A 21,157-nucleotide genomic window follows, 5' to 3' on the forward strand; every position below is an offset into this window, starting at 1 on the left:
AGCGAGTGCTGCGCTCTAGCGGGTGTTTATAAAAACTCATTATTTACCAGCACTCCAACTTGCATATTTACTATTTAGTCCCCGGTACTTTGTCCAAGTCCAAGTTTTGTTTGTGAAGTTTGAAAACTTTATTTATTTATAAATTTTTTTAGTAAAGTAAATTGACAAAAAATCAAACAAAAATGACGAACACAGCAATTTCCGATCAATCCTTAATGGATAAATCAATGCGCAGTGTTTTTGGTAAGTTAATTAAATTTTTTATAACCTACAAAATTTCTAATACTGAAAGTACCTTTAATAACTTATTGATATTTATTTTTAACATTGACATTAATAAAAACTTCTCAAATAATATTAAAATTTTTTTTTTAAACTAATTAATTATTAATTTTTTTTAGTTGGAAATATTCCATATGAAGCTACTGAAGAGGGTTTGAAAGATATTTTCAGTGAAGTTGGTCCAGTTTTATCATTCAAGTAAGTTTTTAAATAAAAAAATAAGACATCAATAAATTTTTAGATTTTATCACTAAATTATTATAAAAAAATTTTAATTAAAAAATTACATGTCTAGAGATTAAAAAAAAAATTACTAGAGCAGATTTTTGGTATTTATTTACAAGTGGAGTCCACCATTTTTTTTCATTTTTATTTTATTGAACAAAATTTCTATTTGATTTTATTGATGTATTTTTTTTTTTTTTTTTTTTGAAAAATACATAAAAAAATGAACAGTTAAAAAAAAAAAGTTGATTATCACAATTTTAACAAATTTTACAAATTTTCAAAAAAATTTATAAATTTTTTAGATAATTATGATATTCAACTTTTTTATTTAATTTTTCGTTTTGTTTATGTAATAATAATAATGATTTTATTTGTATCACATAGGCAGTGTTTTACAAAGTGTTTTCTAAATAGAAAGACAAGCAGCGCTGTTTTTCTATTTCGTTTTGTTTATGTATTTTTCAAAAAAAAAATATATCAAAAAAAAATAAAATATAAATTTTATCCAAAAACATAAGAGCCAAAATTTTTTTCAATTTTTGAAGACAAAAAAGCTATCTAAATCTTTATTTTTTTCTTTCATGATATTTTTTATCATAAATGCACGGTAAAAACAAGCAGAATCAAAAAAAAATTTTAAAACTTGTAAATAATTACCAAATTTTTTTTTAGAAATAAAAAATTTGTAATAAAAATTAAAAAAATTGTGAGATATCAGCTAATTTTAATATCATAAAAATTACTAAAATTAAATATAAGTAAAATTTAATGACACTGAAGTTAGCAGACGTCTAAAAATTTTTGATATCTTTCATTAATTAAATTGCAACTAAAAAGATATTTCTAAAAAATTGCACTTTTAGTTTTTTAAGTTTTTTACTTGTGAAATTTTTTTTTTAATTTTTTCAATAAAAAATTTCTAAAAATTTTTAACTGTCGGCTAACTTCATTTTCATAAAATTTATTACAATTCTTAATTTATTCATACTCACAAATAAAATAAATTTATTAGATTAGTGTACGACCGAGAGACTGGAAAGCCAAAAGGCTATGGGTTCTGCGAGTACAAGGACCAAGAAACCGCCTTGAGCGCGATGCGAAATTTGAATGGTCATGAAACTAACGGCAGAACACTGAGAGTCGACAACGCGTGTACTGAGAAAAGTAGAATGGAGATGCAGGTTTTGCTCCAAGGCCAGAACACGGAGAACCCTTATGGAGAAGCTGTGCAGGCAGACAAGGCTCCAGAGGCGATCAGCAAGGCAGTGGCGTCTCTCCCGCCTGAGCAAATGTTCGAGCTGATGAAACAGATGAAGCTCTGCGTTCAAAATAATCCTAATGAAGCGAGACAAATGCTGCTGCAGAATCCCCAGTTGGCTTACGCGCTTCTTCAGGCGCAAGTTGTCATGAGGATTGTAGACCCTCACACTGCTGTCAGCATGCTCCACAAAGCGAATCCTATTCCTAGTGTCTTGCAAGCTGCTGACAAACCCGCGGTTCCTACAACTACTGTTCCTGCTATTCATACTTCTATTCCACCGCCAAGGATTGAAGAAGCTTGGGCTGCTGCTAGGGCTGCTGTTCCACCGGCTATTAATCCACCAGCTCCTATTTTTGCTAGTAAGTTTTTTTTTTTTTTTTAATTTCTTTTTGTCAAAAATTACATCAATTTTTTTTTTTTAACAAAAAAATTACAACAATAATCTATACTATTAGAAGAATAAGAAAAATTTGTGTCCAGGATCGTCATGTGATAAAATCGGTTTTTTTTAGTGAAATTTAGTGTCATTGCATAGGTCTTGACTTGAATTTGTGCTTTTTCAAGGTTTCATATCATTCTCACCGATAGTCAATTTATTATAATAAGTATTTAGGTTGCATTAAAAAATACTCTATCTCTAGATACATAATTAAGAAATGACTTTGTATCTTGTAAACTATTGACATTTTTAAAGTTATAAGCTCACCCCGATGTCACACTCATCGAGACCTTTCATTTGAGTACCCACATCAATTTTTCATATATTTATATATATTATATATATATGTATATATAAAAAATATATGAAAATACATGTGGGTACTCAAATGAAAGTTCTTGATGAGTGTAACATCAAGATGAGCTTATATTATTAAAAACGTCAATAGTTAAGAAAGTACAGTACAATTTAACAAATATCTTGTAAAAAAGTTGACATTTTTAAAGATTTAAGCTCACCCCGAGATTACACTTATCGAGACCTTTCATTTGAGTACCCACATCATTTTTTCATATATTTATATATCTATACTAATAAATGGAGAGCCAGCTTTTTTGTCCGGTTATACTGCGAAAACTACTGAACCGATCGGAATAATACTTATACCATAAGATTCAGCGTGTTTCGGAGAAGATTTTAGTATATAATATGGTGGTGATTACTTATCCGAAACCTATATTTTTTTGACTTAGAAATAATGAATTTTTATTGTAACTAAATTTATTCTATTCGATTGTCATTTGTTTGAAATAAATTTTTTAATTCTATTGGTTATGTTTATATACCAGGCAGATTTCTACACTTATGAGACCTGCAATTTCTTTAACTGAAACTTTCAATGCTCATTACAAATTTTTTTTTTTCATATCAATTATTATTCATTTTTGTAAGAAAGACACGGGAATGTTATAACGATTGCACATTGAAATTTACAATGAATATTAGCTAGAATAATTACATGGATAAAAGTTGCATGCCAATTCGATAGAATTTGGAATCTGTGCAAGTCAAAACAATACTCTAATTGAATTTAAAGTCTAGATCTAAAAATGCAATTCTATAAAGCGCCCAGCGGAGCGGGCGAGTAAAAGCTAGTATTATATATATGTATATATAAAAAATTAGGATGATGGTTGACTCTAAAGGCCATCCCTGGAACTTCCCGCTCATTTGTTCTTAAGCGCTCAAAACTATACATTACGTTTTGGGTAAAACCAATAACTTCCCGATTTTTGAAAATTTTCAATTTTCTTAGCGGGAAGTTAAAAATATATGAAAATGCATGTGGATACTCAAGTGAAAGCTCTTAATGAGCGTAACATCAGAATGAGCTTATATCTTTAAAAACGTCAATATTTAACAAAGTACAGTACAATTTAACAAATATCTTGTAAAAAAATTTACATTTTTAAATATATAAGCTCACCCCGGCATTGCGCTCATCAAAACCTTTCATTTGAGTACCCACATCAATTTTTCATGTATTTATATATATTATACATATGAATATATGAAAAATATATCAAAATGCATGTAGGTACTCAAATGAATGCTCTTGATGAGTGTAACATCGGGATGAGCTTATATCTTTAAAAATAATAGTTAAAAAAGTACAGTGCAATTTAACAAAAGCCATTATTTAATAAAGCAAAATTTTATTTATTTACAGTTTACAAATCACGACAGTCACATAGTGACTGCAAGGTTGCTAGTTTTTAAATAAAAAATAACATTAATAATTTTTAGATAAAAAATCATACCAATAATTTTTTAATAAAAAATTATATCAAGTTTTTTGATTAAAAAAAGTACATTAATATTCCTGTAATAAAAAAATAAAATTTATTTTTATTTATAAAAAATTATATTAATTATTTTTTAGGTCAAGACGTTGATTTGCGAACCTTAGACCGTCAAATAGATCCAAGACTCGCCAGGATGGACCAAGATTTACGAGCACCAGCTCAGCCCCAAATACCGCAACCAATAGCACCAGTGAGTGTGCCTCCAGTGATTCCACCTCCGGTCATTGACACGCGCAACACTGGATTCATGCCTGATAAGTGAGTGTTAATAACTTGTACATTAGTTAATAATTAACTATTAATAATTCTGAACAATTGGGTACTATGGTTTAATTAGATTTAATAATTTAAGCAGCGCTCTTCCTGCTGAGGGAATAGAAAGGTTTTATTACTTAATTTTAATTATCTATTTAATCATCAACTGGGTTATTAATTTTATTTATTCAAAAGTTTCTGCAGAGACCCCAGAGCTGACAGGTTTGGACGCGATCCACGTGACCCCAGGATGACAATTGATCCCAGAATTGCTAAAGTCAACGGTAATGATTATTTTCAATCTTTAATTTTTAATTATTAGTTATTGTTGGCTGTAAGTTATTAATTATTGATTTTTTCAACAGCTCCGGCAACAATAGTTCCACCTCCGGTCCAAAGACCCGTTGTTACATCGACGGTACCACCAATAGCACCAAGCACATTAAATTCAACTCAACCACCTACAACAGCTGGTATTCCTTCTAATAATTCAACAGTGACTTCGAGGCTTATGGCTGGCATGTCTTCATCCGGTAGCATTCCATCTGGTGCTTCCGATCAAGAAAAAGTAAGTTTATTGATTTTATTTATTTTTATTTTTATTTTTTAGTCAACTAAATTGCAAAATATTTAATTTAAAAATTTTACATTTTTTTTTTAGTTTAAATAAAATTAATAATTATAATTTATTAAATTATCCATTTTTTTAAAATAAATAGTTGGATTTACTCTAATTATTAATTTGTTCAGAAATTTGTTGGTTAAATTATTTTAATTATCAACTATTTAAAAAGTTAATAATAAAAAAAAAATAATTAATACACTTTTCATAAAATTAATTAACAAAAAGATTTTTTTTCAATCCTGGTAATAAAAAAAATGTTCTGAAGTATTTGTTACATAATAATTTAATAACAATAAATAATTGAAGTATCAGATTCACTTCTATAAATGAAAAAAGTAAAGATAAATTATCAATTACAAAAAAATTATTTTCCATCTTTTTTCATCGCAAATGTAATTTTATCATTAATTAATAATTTATTGTTTTAGGCGGCTTTGATTATGCAAGTGCTTCAATTATCAGATGAACAAATAGCGATGTTACCACCAGAACAAAAGCAGAGTATCCTTGTTCTTAAAGAACAAATTGCTAAAAGTACACAACGCTAGTAATGTTTTTAATATCAATATTATCATCATCGTATTAAATATATCTAATACATGTTCCTTTATTATCTTTTATATTATAAGATTATAATTATAATAGGTTTAAATATAATTATCGACTTATTCTTAGCATGTTATTTAAATCTTTTTACACAGCTTCTGATTATCCAAGATAATATAAAACTGTTTAAATACTTGAGCTAACTTTTAATAAATAATTTACTTGAAATATATCAATTAGCGTTCTATTTTTGACATTAATACTGACTATGTTTAATAATAATCATTTACATTTACTAGGTAATAAATTTAATTATTGAATTTAGAGTTTTAGGTGATAGATAAAAAATTTTTAAATAAATACTTCGTATTTTTTATTACTGTAAACATTATAAATTCGCATTAAACAAATTTGATATTGAAAATTGTAAAAGGGTTAATTTTTTTTAATTACTGAGTTCAGTAAAAAAAAAAAAAAAAAATTAGGAAAACGATTGACTCTAAAGGCCATCTCTACTTCCCGCTAATTCCATATCTAAGCGCTTAAAATTGTATTTATGACGTTTTTGAGCTCTTCAAGCTCAAAGAGTTAGCTATTTTAAGCTTTTGAGCTCAAAAGTCTGATAGAAGTTTAATGAAACACTATTGTTTTAATTTTCAAACTACAATTACTTTTGAATGAATAAACCGATTTTTACGTGGTTGGCAGCATTCGACACAGTTTTCAAAATTCTATGATATACTTCCAAACACAAATTGATCAGACCGGAAATTCTGGTGTAATTAAGGGGTTAGGGGTAGTCAGAAATTTCAAAAAATCAATTATTTTTTTTTTGCATTTTCGTTATGTGTAATATCTTAAAAATATTCTCTGAAAATTTCAAGTCGATCCGATAATTAGTTTTTGAGTTATTCGACGAACAACAAAGAGAGCTCGGGTACTTCAAAGCGCTCGGGAGCAGATAGCTAGCGGCAGCTTCAAGAAACCCCGTTTTAGGGTTCTCTTGTCATCCTATTCTAGAATTATAAAAGCAGATCCTTACAAAAATACAACCATAAATAAAAAGGAATGTATAGGCCATGTTCAGAAGCGGATGGGGACTCGACTGCGTACTCTGAAAACTAAACAAAAAGGTCTTGGTGGTAGAGGTAGGCTTACAGGAAAAGTAATAGACAAATTAACTGTGTACTATGGTTTATCAATACGTCGTCATTGCGATTCTATTGAAGATATGAAATCTGCTATTATGGCAACTTTTTACCACTACGGTTCGACTGATGAAAATCCGAATCATGATATGCGTCCCAAAGACAAAGATTCTTGGTGCTCTTACCAGCGCGCTGAAGCAAGTGGAGAGCTTGGTACTTATACTCAAGATTATTCTCCCTTACCTCCTGATGTTTTAAAAGCTATTAAACCGATTTACGACGATCTCAGTAATTATAATTTACTTTCAAGATGTGTAGGTGGATTCAATCAGAATAATAATGAGAGCTTCAACCAACTAGTGTGGAAAATATGCCCAAAAACCGTGAATACTAGTTCTACTATCGTACAAATTGCTGCATACATAGCTACTTGTATATTTAATGAAGGTACAAATTCATTATTAATGATTATGGATACCCTAGGACTTAATTGTGGGTCTAATTCCCATCGGTATGCTGAAAAATTGGATGCTGCACGTGTGAAAGTGGCAGATCAGCGCGCCAACGACAACACTCGGGAAGGCAGAATGCTTCGTAGGCAACAGCAAATTGATGTTTTGGAAACTTCCACAATGGCTGAAGAACTATTATATGGCCCAGGAATAGATGACTCGATGTAAGTAATTTAATAATTCGTATTTCTGTACGTGAATCTAGTGTGAAACTTTAAACGCGTTTTTCTCAAAACTATGTTTTTTGAACTGGTGACAACTGTAACTCGAAAACCGCTCAGTAGATTTTAATAAAATTTATACAGCTTTTAGAATACATAATAAACTCGGGCCTGATCGAAGGATTTTCTTTTTTTTCAAAAACTTCGATTTTTTAAGACCAATTAACTGTTGATTTTTTTCCCAAAAATCTAGACAAAAATTTCCTGAGGCCGCCATTTTGTTAATTTTTGAAAAAAAAAAATCCTTCGATCAGGCCCAGGATTATCTATTTATAAAACTAATTTTTTTCATCCGATTGATTTTAGATGAATCTCCAAGGACTTATGATTGTCACCGCAAGGACCTTTTTTTGGAACTGGGTCAACAGACAGCTATAACTTTGGAAATAAAATTTTTTTTTTTTGAAATTTTCGTGACCTCAAGTCAAAACATTGTATAATAATGCCATATTACTAATTTTGTAAAATAACATGATTTAATAGCAAAAATAAAATACTGAAAATTCTCATTTTTTCGTGCCTCTGACTACCCCTAACCCCTTAAAAAAAATCACTTTTTTTCGATTTTTTTTGTCAACGATAACTCACGAACGAATCAACCGATTTTGATGAGCTTGGCATCGATCGAGGTAGTTTTTTAATGTTAAGAGCTGATTAGTTTTTGGAATTGATCGGTATAACCGTTTCAAAGTTAATCCAAAAAAACCACATTTAAAAAAAAAATTTTTTTGTAGTTTTTTTGAGATTTCTCAAAATCTACCTATCCGAATCAGTCCAAATTGTACTCAAAATCTAAGTTTGGTCAAGCCCTTTCGAATCGTACCAATCACGATGAAATCGGTCAAGCCGTTCAAAAGTTATGAGGGGTTTACGTACACACATATACATACATTATGTATATGGTTTTTTATAAAAAAAATTGCATAAATTATGTGTAAATTCAATTTAAAGCAAAAAAGAAGTTTCCCCATGTTAATTGTTTGATGAGGATTTTTTTTATATCAAATAGAAGCATTTGAGAGGGTAAGCGTTAAAAAAAAAATTAAAAATTTTTTTTGAAGCACTCTAACATATATACATACCATACATTTGTATCATCGGTTAAAAGACTGCTTCTAAAAAATAACCACTAGCCTCTTAAAAATAAAAGTGCAATTTCATTTCATCTTGTAATAACTACTCTTAGAGATATTTTTATATAATACTAATAATTTAAATTTAATTCTATTGAAATGCTAATACTCTTTTTACTTTATTTTTATTTTTATTTTCTTTTTTCACCCATAACCAAATTTAATTGATGTAAATCTAATGGTCTTCATAGGACCTCAAAACGTCGAGATCTGATGAAAACTCGATTTTCGAAAAACGGGGTGAAACTAATAACTTCCCGATTTTAGAAAATCTTCGATTTTTTTAGCGGGAAGTTAAAAAAAATAGGATAAAATAAGGATACTAGTTATTTTTAGAAAAAAAAAATGAAAAATGAATTATTAATTATAATATTTTATTATAAAGAAACACACAAAGAAAACTTATATGTTTATGGAATAATCATATCAATAGAAAAAAATAAATTCTACTACAATCTCATCAAAACTTTCATCAAAACTAAGAAATATTAAACTGAATTAAACTTATAATTAATGGCAAACCTTAATCAATCTTCAGATTAATAATACTTTTATCAATTACTTAAGCTACCATATTTTGATTTTTGGTACAAAAATACTTAATCAAGCAAAGTATTAAAAAAATAATTACTTAAATCTTCAATGAGACGCTAAAGAATCTTGAAAACTCTGGAGTTTTAAACTAAAAATAAAAAATACGAACACAACTGATAATAAAATAAAAATAAAATTTCTCCTCATCTAGCATTCTAAATAAATTTCCCCCACAATAATTCTTAATAAATATCTTTTAACTCAGCTTCGAAGACTCTGCGATCAATCAAAGGCTGGTAGAAAAGTCTTTGAGGATTCTTCATGTCATAAATTTGAACGACAGTGCATCCATTTTCTCGCTTCATAACCTGGACATTAAACTTGACCTTTTCGCAAGCTTTGTGGAGCCAATCAACAGCTCCCGAAGAATTATCCGTAATCCGGGTGTTCCAGAGCCGGCACTTGATGGCCATCCTCGGAACCTTCATCCAGTCCTTGGGAATTTTCCGTATTTCTTCTTTGCTCTTCCACTCGACCGAGCCCCAGTCGATGAACTCGACTTGAGTCAATCCATCACTGCCTCGATCAGTCATGATCGTGCATCGGTACCAGGCGTTGTCTTTACTGTACACGGCCAAGCAAGGGTCGCCTATTTCAAAGAACGGCAATGTAGAGCAATCACCAATATTGAACCCAATGGAGTACATCATCGCGTCATACTTTTTCTTGAAGTACTGAAATGCCGGATGATCCTTGCTAGAAATCGGGTGCAAGTACACAATATTGGGCTTTGAAGTGTCAACGTGGCCCATTACTGCTTCGAAGCTTCGTACCTCTACCGGCAAGGTGAAAATCGGGTAATTTGAACCTTCTGAAGGAATGAAGTCACCATTTGTCAGTCCCAGCTCCTTCATAATTAAAATTGACAAGTCATTTTCCGGTAAATCATCATTATTTTCGTGGTAATTTTCAGCTTCCAAGTTCGCTTCAATTTCCATCGACTGAAGGTCCAGGTCTGTCATATCTTCTATTTCTATGATAACATCATCGGAATTTTCCGATTCAGAATCATCTTCGTCTTCAAGTTTTTCAAGTTGACCCCCATATTTAATTTTATAATTTTTTCCGTTCAGCATAACATCGTCGGACATTACCTTTAAAAAAAAATTATATTTAGAAAACAAATTATATTTAAAAAAAAAATTTATTAAGCGGGTATTCTAGTCTAGAAGCATGAAATTTCAGGTAATTTTTTAAGTACCGTAAAAAGGCAATCAATATTTTTACTATCCATTTTTTATAAGTTATTTATTAAGGTAGTTCTTTCCCAACCTATAGTTTATGTTATTGCTGTCTTTTTCATTCGACATGACACTTAAAAATTACCTGAAATTTCATGCTTCTAGACCAGAATACCCCCTTAATGAAGAAAAAAAAAAAAATACCTTTTTTAGTTTAACAATAAAATTCTCCGTTAAATAAGTTATCAAATTGCATTTAGGTTCCAACAACTCAATAATGACCAAAACCTCCGGCGACTGTGAGACAATAGTAACCTGGCAAACTTTATCTACCAACAAAACGTGAAGCTTATCCAAATCTTCCTGCCGCCAGATTGTATTCGGAGTATCAGGAATCATCTCATAAACCTTGCACTTGGTAGCTTGTCTCGGAACGTTCTCAAGAAGAAGTTCTTTGCGTAGAAATTTCTCGTCTTGCCACATCATATTCCCGTAGTCGATGTATTCAATTGCAATTTTTTCTTGAACGCGATGTACCAGTGCCCGGGACCAGGTGTCCTGGAACTTAGCAATGCACATATCTCCAATATTCCAGGTTTCTTTCTTCCAAGTCGAGTCGCGGAATTTTTCATTGAGAGTATTTTCAATCCACCTAATCGTGTCACAATTATTTTTAATGGGTACCAGATGAAGATAGCCGTCCCAGTTGATGTCAGTGACCAGGGCATTGAACGGCTCTGAAAGTTCAATTGGTTCCGCAGGGAGCCACTGAGGAATATCCGAAGGAAAAGCTGCAAAATTCGGAAAAGGAACGTCCTTGAACTCAGGATTTTCTTCTCCTTCTTTTTCGTCTTTAAGCGTTTTTTCGCTGTCCTGAGATTTAGTTTCTTCTTCAGGATCCTCATCATTTTCTCCACCCTCACTTTCTTCACTGGACTCGTTGCTGGTTCCAAGTTTGGACAAGTCACAGGAGCTGAAATTCATTTCTTCGTGAAGATCACTGGCCAGGACTTTAAGTTTCCGATCATTGAAACCCTTGATAGGAAGCGCGTAGCCTTTGTCGACCAACTCGCGGTTGATTGTCCAAGTTTCTGACCGAGCTGGAGCACAAGGGTCGTCAACTATCGACTGTTGGAAGAACATGTCAACTAGCATGGCATCGTCCTCGCTCTCAGCGACCTTGCTGATGAAGAAGTCTCCGTTTTGATCGAGAAGTTCTTGAAGCGACTGGATAGAACTTGCGATCCAAGACTCTGACCCGCCACAGGGAGCAATTCCAGCGAGCTTAACCTTGAACACGTGGATGGGAATGTCGTAGAGCTCGGCTCCAAGGCTGAGAAGGTCGCTCGCGGCCACTTGGGCAGTCTCCCCGTAGTCTATCAAGAAGACGATGACTTCTTCAGAAGAAATTACCTTCTTTATCTTCGCACGGTAGTAGCAGTTGTGGTCCTTGCTGTAGACAGCGCAGACAGTGTCTTCGACGAGCTTAACCTGTTCATCAGTCGAGTGAGTTTCGTAGAACCGCTGCATCTTCTTTACTATATCGTTGATAGCCGTGCTCTCGTGGACGCTCGTCACGTAGATTTCAAAAGGAGACTTGACCAGAGAGATCATCACCTGGACCTTGTAGGGGTCCTCCAATTTCGGGAGCTGGTTCTTGGGCTTCTTTGAACTCTTGCGACGTTTGAAGCTCTTTTTCTTCGACTGGATGCTCTTGAATCGGGACTGCATTTTTTCTAGTACTCCGGTACTGACTGTCTGAGCGGAGATTTTTAAATACTGGAGGTACAGCGCCAGTGACAAGCGGTTTTTGTTTATTATCGAGGCAGTGTGATGAAGAAACCCGTCAATTGTTACGCTGTCGTAGATGACTACTTGAATATTGATCGGATTCATAAATTGCTTGATCGCTGCGTTGGTTTCCGGTGACCAGCCTTCGGCTGGGTCCAATGGCTTTGCGTCTTTCAGGGAGAGTTTAATTGCCTGTCAATTTTAAAAACAGGCAGTTAATTATCGGGTTTTTCTTTTAGAAGATATTGTTGGCAGTTATTACTTTTTTTTTTTTTTTTTTTTTTTTTTTGAGGTATTAATCAATTGGGAGTTTTAATTTATTGATGGCTTAGCAGTGAACTTTGAATTTTTAAGTAATTGAGTAATTAAATTAATTTAGAAGAAATTTTTTTTTGTTTTGGGATAAAAAAAATTAAAAAAAAAAAATGTGTTACTAAAACCAACAGGGCGTATCTCAAAATATACGCCCTTACGGGTTTGCAAAACAAAAAGGGCGTATAAAAAATTTGTTTTTCTTCAATCAACTAAGGAATGTATAATAGGTTGAAAAACGCAAAAAAATTTTTTTTTCGATTTACGTTCTTTTGAGTTTAAGAAATAAAATTTTTAAAATCAAAGGGCGTATATGAAAAAATCGTCAAAGTTGCTTCTAAGGACTTTAAAACGACGAGATCTAACGAAAAATTCATTTTCAGAAGTGAGACTGAAAATACTACCACATCTTAATTTCTTTAAATTTTCAATATTTTATATTTTATGAAAATTCACTGAAAAAAATTAAAATAGAATTTTTAACTTCTCCTAACATAAATTGATAATTTCAAAAAATTCGGCTGTGATAGTATTTTTAGTTCAATTTAATGTATTATCTTACTTATTTTTTTTTTTTTTTTTTTTTTTTATCGAAAAATTAAGCTTTCTTTATAGAACATTAAATGTAAAAAAATGAGACAAATAAAGTTATTATGTTAAGTAAAATTAATAGATAAAAAAATATATACATACCCGTACAGTCGATTGAGAATAACGTGAATCAAGTCGGCGAATTTTTTTATAATCAATAGTTGTGTTGATACCAAGATCTACTAGCAAAACTTCAATAACTCTGACTTGAACAATATCAACAATTACTCCTCGGTACCACGAATTTTCGTGAGGTACAGCAACGTTCATTCCTAAAAAAATTAATAATTAGTAGTATTTAATAAATAATAATAGTAGTATTCAATTTAAAATTTGTCTTTAATTTTTTTTTAATTAATTAAAATTTTAAATTGTAAATTATAATTTATTTCACGTTACTAATGCTATGTATAAGAGCGTATAAAATAGTTACCAGTTTCAGGACAGTAAATATATCCTTTGATTCTTTTGGTACTTTTGTAATCTTCAGTCATTTTTTGTACCATATTTTCGAAATAATGTTCATTGTAAGAAGCCTTTCTTACATAAATGCATTCCGGTGAATAAGAATTCAAATAAACAGCGTCGAATAACTGATCAGGAGCCAAATGGTCATGGTGGAATACATTAGAAGCTGAAGGATTTATTCTCTGCAATTAAAATGAATAAAATTAGTTAAAAAAAAAAAAGAATATTCTTCTACTAAATAAAAAATTAATTTTAGAATCAAATAAGTTTTGTTCAGGCGAACAAACCACAGGAGGTAACACCCACGATTATTGTTAGTAAATAAAGTTTTATTTTAAAATAATAAATTAAAGAAACTCACGTATAATCGAGCTGTTGAAATAAACTTGCCGTAGCCTAGAAAAATCAAAGCATCGCGCAATGATAGCGGGAAGGTTGTTGGGCTGACTGGAATTAGTAAATCTTTGCCTCCTTGTTTGGTTGTGTATAATATTGGCGCTCTTTCAGCTCTGAAAAAATTTTTAATTTAAGAAAAAAAATTTTTTAATTTAATGCACGGAAAAAACAAGATGACACTTGATATCATCCCACATTATACTCAGTGAAAAAAAAATTTCACGCAGTATAATCTGGATTTTTCTAGCTACTATCTGAAATTTTTTTACACCACAGATATCACTGAGTATAATCTAGAATTATATCCAGTGTTATCTTGTTCTTTCTATTTGAAGAAAATATTTAATTTAATAAAAAAAATTCAATATAATTTAGAAAAAAAAATTCTTTTATAAAATTTCATATCTATCTATACTAATAAATGGAGAGCTAGTTTTTTTGTCCGGTTAAACTACCGAACCGATCGGAATAATACTTATACCATAAGATTCAGCGTGTTTCATAGAAGGTTTTAGTATATAATATGGTGGTGATTACTTATCCGGAACCTATATTTTTTTGATTTAGAAATAATGAATTTTTATTGTAACTAAATTTATTCTATTCGATTGTCATTTGTTTAAAATAAATTTTTTAATTCTATTGGTTATGTTTATATACTAGGCAGATTTATTCACTTAATGAGGCCTGCAATTTCTTTAACTGAAACTTTCAATGTTCATTACAATTTTTTTTTTTTTTCATATCAATTATTATTCATTTTTGTAAGAAAGACGCGGGAATGTTATAATGATTGCACATTAAAATTACAATGAATATTAGCTAGAATAATTACATGGATAAAAGGTGCATGCCAATTCGATAGAATTGGGAATCTGTTCAAGTCAAAACAATACTCTAATTAAATTTCAAGTCTAAATCTAAAAATGCAATTCTATAAAGCGCCCAGCGGAGCGGGCGAGTAACAGCTAGTAACTAATAAAATACATACGAGTCAATTATTTCTTCCATGTGAGCGACAGAATCACGGCACCAAGATTCTCCGATCGGTGAGATGTCATACAACGAGAACTTTTGAACCAACGGAGGAATATCTAATAGATCTTCGAATAAATTTCTGATATTAGCTATTCCAATTTCAACATCAGTGAACCCGTGGTCGATCGCAAACACTTGGTAGACCGGGTAAAAAACTGGACCCTCTGCAGATTTAGATCCCATAATACGTCCGCGATACCACCTTGGATTTCCACTGCGATGAATTACATACAAGCCACCTAGACAGAAAAATCACCAGAAATTAAACAATGAACATATTTAATTATAATTTCATATTTTTTATACCTTCAACAATTTTTCGAGGTACTTGAGTGTTAACTTCATTGTACTTCTCTAATTTTTTCTCTAGCTCTCTAAACTTTCCATCATTCATCGTCGCTCGTATGTAGAAAGCATTTGGGTTATCAATATGTGTGATTGTCACCTCTATGCCTGATACAAAAAATATCAATTAATTATTTATAAAATTGCGGCTTTTTTTTAATTGTAAGAATCAAAAAATTTACCATTTCTAATTTGCTTTTCAGTCGTTCGGATACTTTTTGCCGAACCCTCCACAGAATGCATTGCTGAAGTATCTGACTCAATTACTGAGCTCTCGGATTCTGAATTTAATGTCAGGGATTGTCTTCCAGACGAGCCTGATGTTTCTGAAGATGGCGGTGATACTTCTGGAGATTTTTCTGTTTGCTTTTGGAATAAAACTGAAAAATTTATAATAAATTAGTATTATCATTTTTTATTTCACAGTAAAAGATAAATAATTATTGTTAAATTATGAAAAAATTTTTTCTAATTTATAAACAAAAATTTTAAGAAATATTTGCTCTTATCTACGCACTTGTATTTTAACGTTGAATAAAAACGAAATCGTCAATTTTTTAAAAATAATTTAAAAGTCAAAATATATAAAATTTATTTAAAATCTTTTTTTTTATAATTTAAACATGCAGAATTTTTGGTTGATAAAAAAACAATGAAGATTGGAGAAAACTGGGACATAAATTAAAGACTAACAAAAAGGTTATGGTCGGTCTTTGTCTTTCTTCTTTCTTTAAGAGAAATTTCAATCGATTGATGATAATGTAGTGTTATAATTAAAACTCGAAATTTTGAGAATGTGTTTTTTAATTTTTATCTATGTAGAGAGAAATAATAGTAATAGTAAAGTTAGCCGACATATTTAATTTTTTATTTATCAAAGTCAAATAAAAAAATATTTTTTTTAAATTTAATTTAAAGTTTTTCAAGTTTTTTGCATACGAAAATTATTTTCTTATTTTTTTGTAATAATTTTTCAATAAAAAAATTTATAAAAGTTTTTAGATGGCTAACTTAATTTTCATGAAATAATATCTGAAGGATAAATAAAAATCAATAAAAGTACAAAAAAATATTTTAAAAAAATTTCTATTATTATTTTTTTATTTCTTCCCATTTTTAGTAGATTTCATAGAAATCTAACTATTGCATTGGTTCTCATGACGGAACTTTAAAAAAATTTTGCTATATTCCGACTTAACTCGACGAGCTTAGTCAGAAAATACATATGGTTCAAAAAGTATATATCGATCCTGCTATTCTAATACGTCGTATCCCATTAGAAAATTTTACAGTAGACGTTAAAAACGATTCATTTTTAACATTGATTAAATGGGATTTTACAGATGAAAATATTTATTTAAAAATAGTTATTAAACTATTTGACCTTTAAAATTTTTATATAACTTGCATAATATTGTTATGATTCCATTTTTCAAAAAAAGTCAATTTGTCAAATTTTGTGGGATACGACGTATTAGAATGGCAGTATCGATATATATTAGATAAAACGTGGCTTGTCACGGCGATAGCGTCGCCAATTCACAACTGATCTTTACCCAACTCAACAGACTTATTCTACAGATTGATGTTGAAGTCAAGTTTGAAGATGAGCTTAATCGATCAAGTAATTTAAAAATGCCAGGATTTCGAAATTTTCAAAATCAGAAAAATTTAGATTTCTTCACTTTCTTATTTGAATAACTTTTGAATCGGATAACTTATTGAATTGCTATAAATTGCATCAAAAAGCTCTTTAAGGAAATACGAGCACCAAGACAACTTTTGATAAAAGGCTTGATTTTTAATTTCCCGCTAAGAAAATCGAAGATTTTCAAAAATCGGAAAGTTATTGGTTTTACCCCATTTTTCGAAAATCGAGTTTTCATCAGATCTCGACGTTTTGAGGTCCTAGGAAGCTTCCCTGAATGTTTTCGCGATTATGTCCGTGTGTCTGTATGTATGTGTGCGTGTGTGTGTGTGTGTGTGTTTTTCAGAGGGGGGAATCCTTTTTGCGGATTCCAGGCATAGCTGTTTTGCCTGGATATGTGAAGACTCGACGCAGCGTCATACTAAAACTCGACGCTAACGCCCCTACTCACTAAACCCTAAACCCCTTTTCTTCTTTCCTCTAATCCCTCATGGGAACCGCCGTCAGGCATTACTTCGTGAGGGGAGGAACTAGCTACTGCTCTTCCTTCTGGTGGCTAAGGTGTTAACTACCTTCCTTCTATCTTCTGATATTTGCTCTTCTTCTTTCGGTGGAACGCAAGTCTTTGAGGACTTCTGTTGCAAACGTGTTGGTAGCGTTCCAGGCAGCTTCTGATGACAACATTGCTTCCACTAGTGAATCTGGTTGCATTCTCTGGTTCAGGATCCTCTCCAACTCTTCACGCTGTGGATCGAAACGAGGACATACAAAGAAGACGTGCTCCGCATCTTCAGCAACTCCTGGGCAAGACGGGCACTCTGAAGAGTCATCGTGCTTAAAGCGGCGTAGATACTCTCGAAAACATCCGTGTCCCGACAACATCTGCGTAAGATAGTAATTGACCTCGCCGTGATTCCGGTTAAGCCAAATGTCGATCCGAGGTATGAGGCGGTGTGTCCACCTACCCTTCTCTACAGCATCCCATTGTAGTTGCCATCGGTCTATGCTGTTCTGCCGTTCTTCAATTCTAAGTTCTTCAGGGCTCAGAGCAGTTGACCTTTTTCGTTGGTAAAGGGCTCGTCTTTCCTCTGCTAGAACTCTAAGAGGTAGGGTTCCGGCAATGACGCACACTGCTTCTTCTGATATAGTGCGGAAGGCACTAGCTACTCGTAGGGCACTCAGTCGATATACTGGTCCAGCTTTTCTCCATGATTCTTGGGTTTGAGTGCATCAGCCCAAATGGATATTCCGTAAGTGAGCACTGATGTGACTACTGATGACAATAGTAGCCTCCTGCTCTGCATTGGGCCTCCGATGATAGGCATCATCCGTGCGAGACTAGCCCTCACTACTGACGCTTTGGTATTGACGTGTTCCACCTGCTGCTTGAAATTGAGTCGGGTATCCAGCATCACTCCCAGATAACGGATAAATGGTTGTGATGTGATTTCTTGTTCTCTGACTCTCAACTTGATAGTTTCTACCGTTTTTCTACTGGTGATGAGCACTGTCTCAGTTTTATGCTTGGCTAGTTGCAAGTTCACCATGTCCATCCACAAATTGACTTGTCTGAATGTAATATCAAATGCCATTTCTATCTCTTCGAGGTGCTTTGCGACGATCACGACAGCTACGTCATCTGCATATGCTACAAGTTTGACTCCCGTAGGCAATGCTATTCTCAGGAGGCCATCATACATGATATTCCATAGCAGAGGACTTAAAACTGATCCCTGTGGCACTCCTCCGGTGATTTCGTACTCTTCCGTATCGTTCTCCGTGTCATATTTCAGAACCCTATTCGTGAAGTAGCCCGCTACCATTCTGCGAAGGTATCCTGGTACGTTTTTTTCTTCTAGAGCCCGCATAACGTAGTCCCAGTTAACGGAGTTGAAGGCATTCTTGATGTCCAAAGCAGCCACCAAGCAGTATTTCTTCTTTCCACCTTTCCATCTCGTTCCGGCGATTGCATCCTTGGCTGTATCAACAACCAATTTGATCGCATCCAGAGTTGACCGTCCTTTTCGGAAACCAAACGGGTTCTCTGCCAGGAGTGGATCGACTACAGCCTCTATTCTCTGATGAATTATGCGCTCGAATATTTTGCCGGCCGTGTCTAACATGCAGAGTGGTCGGTAGGATGACGGTTCTTCCGGCGGCTTTTTCCCCTTCGAAAGTAGCACTAGCCGTTGCTGTTTCCACTTCTGGGGAAAAGTCCCTTCCTTCAGGCATATGTGTGTGTGTGTGTGTGTGTGTGTGTGTGTGTGTGTGTGTGTGTGTGTGTGTGTGTGTGTGTGTGTGTGTGTGTATGTATTGTATGTATTTATTTAATATGCCAAGGCAATTAGCCGAATGGCAAAGGTTTGTACATAGTTTTATAAATTTTCACTTAGAATTTTAATACAAAGTAATAAACTTAGGTGTAGGTGTACATCAAAATCTTATTTATAAAATAACAATTATAATTTTATTTTAGATTTAACTTTTGTTTTAATTTAGATTAAATTTGATTTAATAAATAACAATGTAATATTTATTCTGTGTGTGTGTGTGTGTGTGTGTGTGTAACCCTTTTATAACTTTTGAATGGCTTGACCGATTTCATCGCGGTTGGCGCCATTTGAAAGGATTTGACTAAACTTAAATTTTGAATACACTTTGGACCAATTCGGACCAGTAGATTTTGAGAAATCTTAAAAAAACTACAAAAAAAAATTTTTTGAAATGTGTTTTTTTGGAATTACTTTTAAATAGCTTTACCGATCAATTTTAAAATCTTATCAGCTCTTAAGCTTAAAAAACCACGTCGATCACTGCAAGCCCGGTTAAAATCGGCTGATTCGTTCGTGAGTTATCGTTGTCGAAAGAAAACCGAAAAAAGTGTTTTTTCGAAATTACATCGAAATTCCTGGCTCGATCGATTTAAACTTGAAGATTCTTCATGGGGCTTTAAAAACTGCGTCGAATGCCGCCAACCGCGTAAAAAACCGGTTCATTCATCCAAAAGTTATTGCCGTTTGAAAATTCAAAAAATTGTGTTTTATTGAACTGCTGTTAGAGTTTTGAGCTCGAAGAACTTAAAATGACACAAAAATCATATTTGTGAGCTCGAAGAGCTCAAAAATGTAATGTGTAATTTTGAGCGCTTAAGTACAAAATGAGCGGGAAATTGCAGGGATGGCCTTTAGGGTCAACCGTCGTCCTAATTTTTTTTTTTAATATGAAGTTTAAATATGTCTAAACAAATTCCGAAAATTTGAAAGAGATTGCCCGATCATTTAAATAAATAATTAACTTTAAAGTTGAGCAATTTAACATTGGTCTTATGGGGTAACTTCCAAATATTGATATATTTCTGTATTTATATCGAAAAACTGTCGGTGAATATTTATAAAAAACTCATGGACGAAAAAAAATATATTAGTGATAAATTAAATTCTAAAAAATTTACATTTGCCCGACTAATTAAAGTGTATTAATTAAAAGAAAAATAAATGCCACCATTAGTCAATGTTGAATGTGTATCTATATTGTGAAAAATCATATGGTTACTGCTCTCCCTTTACCACGCTAGAGTCGATACCTATACCCACCCCTCCTAGCGCTCGTACTTCCTTAAATAAGCTTCAATTTGAGTACCATATCATAAATTTAGTCTTAAAATTAAGTCCTATTCGGCTATACTAATTATGAAATTTGCTGTTGCACTCGTTTTTTCTCGTCGTTACTGAAATTTTTTAATTTATAAAACTACCAAGTATGAAATCTACTTCCATTTTGGCTGCCGAATAGCCTTATTTATTTTTTAAGCCTAGAGTCTATTAACTTTTATAATTGTTTAATAAAAAAATTTATCAACTTACTCGGAGGAATTTGTGACAAATTTTCAGATTTGTCCGTAATTTGGTCATTTTGTAGTTCGTCGATACAAACCAGTTTGTATGAATCATTAGAAGGCGACATTATAATGTCACAGTTATTCTTTATTGTTTCTATTATTTCTTCAGAATTTATTTGAAATCTGTTGTAGAAATAACAAAAAAAAATTTTTTTAGTATTACTAAAAATTACAAAAAAATCATCTAACAAATTATATAAGTAACTTACTTTAAATTAGATTGTTTAGCGAGATACTGTGGTTCTACAAGATGACACGGAAGCTTTAATAGTTCTTTAAACTCATCGATTATCATTTGATGACTGACATTCTCTGAATGCTTCTTTGCAAATACAGCGGTCTGAAAAATTTTCACAATATTTAATAAGAATAAAAGTAAA

At 32.1% G+C, this 21,157-nt stretch overlaps 3 protein-coding genes across 6 annotated transcripts in view; 2 read left to right on the top strand and 1 right to left on the bottom strand.

Moving 5' to 3' along the window:
* The first annotated feature begins 66 nt into the window (after positions 1 to 66).
* Positions 67 to 5,563, top strand: LOC123264820 (cleavage stimulation factor subunit 2). Of its 3 annotated transcripts, XM_044728326.1 has the most exons (8): positions 67 to 243; positions 402 to 480; positions 1,523 to 2,130; positions 4,153 to 4,333; positions 4,413 to 4,457; positions 4,526 to 4,614; positions 4,696 to 4,898; positions 5,384 to 5,563. In XM_044728326.1, exons 1-8 carry the CDS (start codon positions 183 to 185, stop codon positions 5,501 to 5,503), a joined length of 1,386 nt encoding a protein of 461 aa, XP_044584261.1. In that variant the 5' UTR covers positions 67 to 182; the 3' UTR covers positions 5,504 to 5,563. The 3 variants fall into 3 exon arrangements, with proteins under 3 accessions (XP_044584261.1, XP_044584263.1, XP_044584262.1); XM_044728328.1 differs by lacking the exon at positions 4,413 to 4,457 and having other exon boundaries at positions 4,535 to 4,614; XM_044728327.1 differs by lacking the exon at positions 4,413 to 4,457 and having other exon boundaries at positions 69 to 243.
* Positions 5,564 to 6,594: 1,031 nt separating this feature from the next.
* LOC123265333 lies at positions 6,595 to 7,850 on the top strand. Its single transcript, XM_044729034.1, has 2 exons — positions 6,595 to 7,325; positions 7,689 to 7,850. Exons 1-2 carry the CDS (start codon positions 6,595 to 6,597, stop codon positions 7,690 to 7,692), a joined length of 735 nt encoding a protein of 244 aa, XP_044584969.1. The 3' UTR covers positions 7,693 to 7,850.
* A 1,024-nt stretch (positions 7,851 to 8,874) lies between these two features.
* LOC123264780 (RING finger protein 17) overlaps positions 8,875 to 21,157 on the bottom strand; it is a 136,282-nt gene continuing 123,999 nt past the window's right edge. For both annotated transcript variants that reach the window (XM_044728250.1, XM_044728251.1), the window contains 10 exons: positions 20,987 to 21,117; positions 20,743 to 20,900; positions 15,414 to 15,611; positions 15,193 to 15,339; positions 14,840 to 15,125; positions 13,814 to 13,961; positions 13,418 to 13,634; positions 13,087 to 13,256; positions 10,495 to 12,273; positions 8,875 to 10,203 (listed from right to left, as the gene is read on the bottom strand). In XM_044728250.1, the coding sequence (XP_044584185.1) occupies positions 9,292 to 10,203; positions 10,495 to 12,273; positions 13,087 to 13,256; positions 13,418 to 13,634; positions 13,814 to 13,961; positions 14,840 to 15,125; positions 15,193 to 15,339; positions 15,414 to 15,611; positions 20,743 to 20,900; positions 20,987 to 21,117 (4,146 nt within the window). In that variant the 3' untranslated portion in view covers positions 8,875 to 9,291. The remainder of the gene's footprint in view (positions 10,204 to 10,494; positions 12,274 to 13,086; positions 13,257 to 13,417; positions 13,635 to 13,813; positions 13,962 to 14,839; positions 15,126 to 15,192; positions 15,340 to 15,413; positions 15,612 to 20,742; positions 20,901 to 20,986; positions 21,118 to 21,157) is intronic.

The sequence above is a fragment of the Cotesia glomerata genome, linkage group LG5 (assembly GCF_020080835.1).
Source record: "Cotesia glomerata isolate CgM1 linkage group LG5, MPM_Cglom_v2.3, whole genome shotgun sequence".
Lineage (NCBI taxonomy): Eukaryota > Metazoa > Arthropoda > Insecta > Hymenoptera > Braconidae > Cotesia > Cotesia glomerata.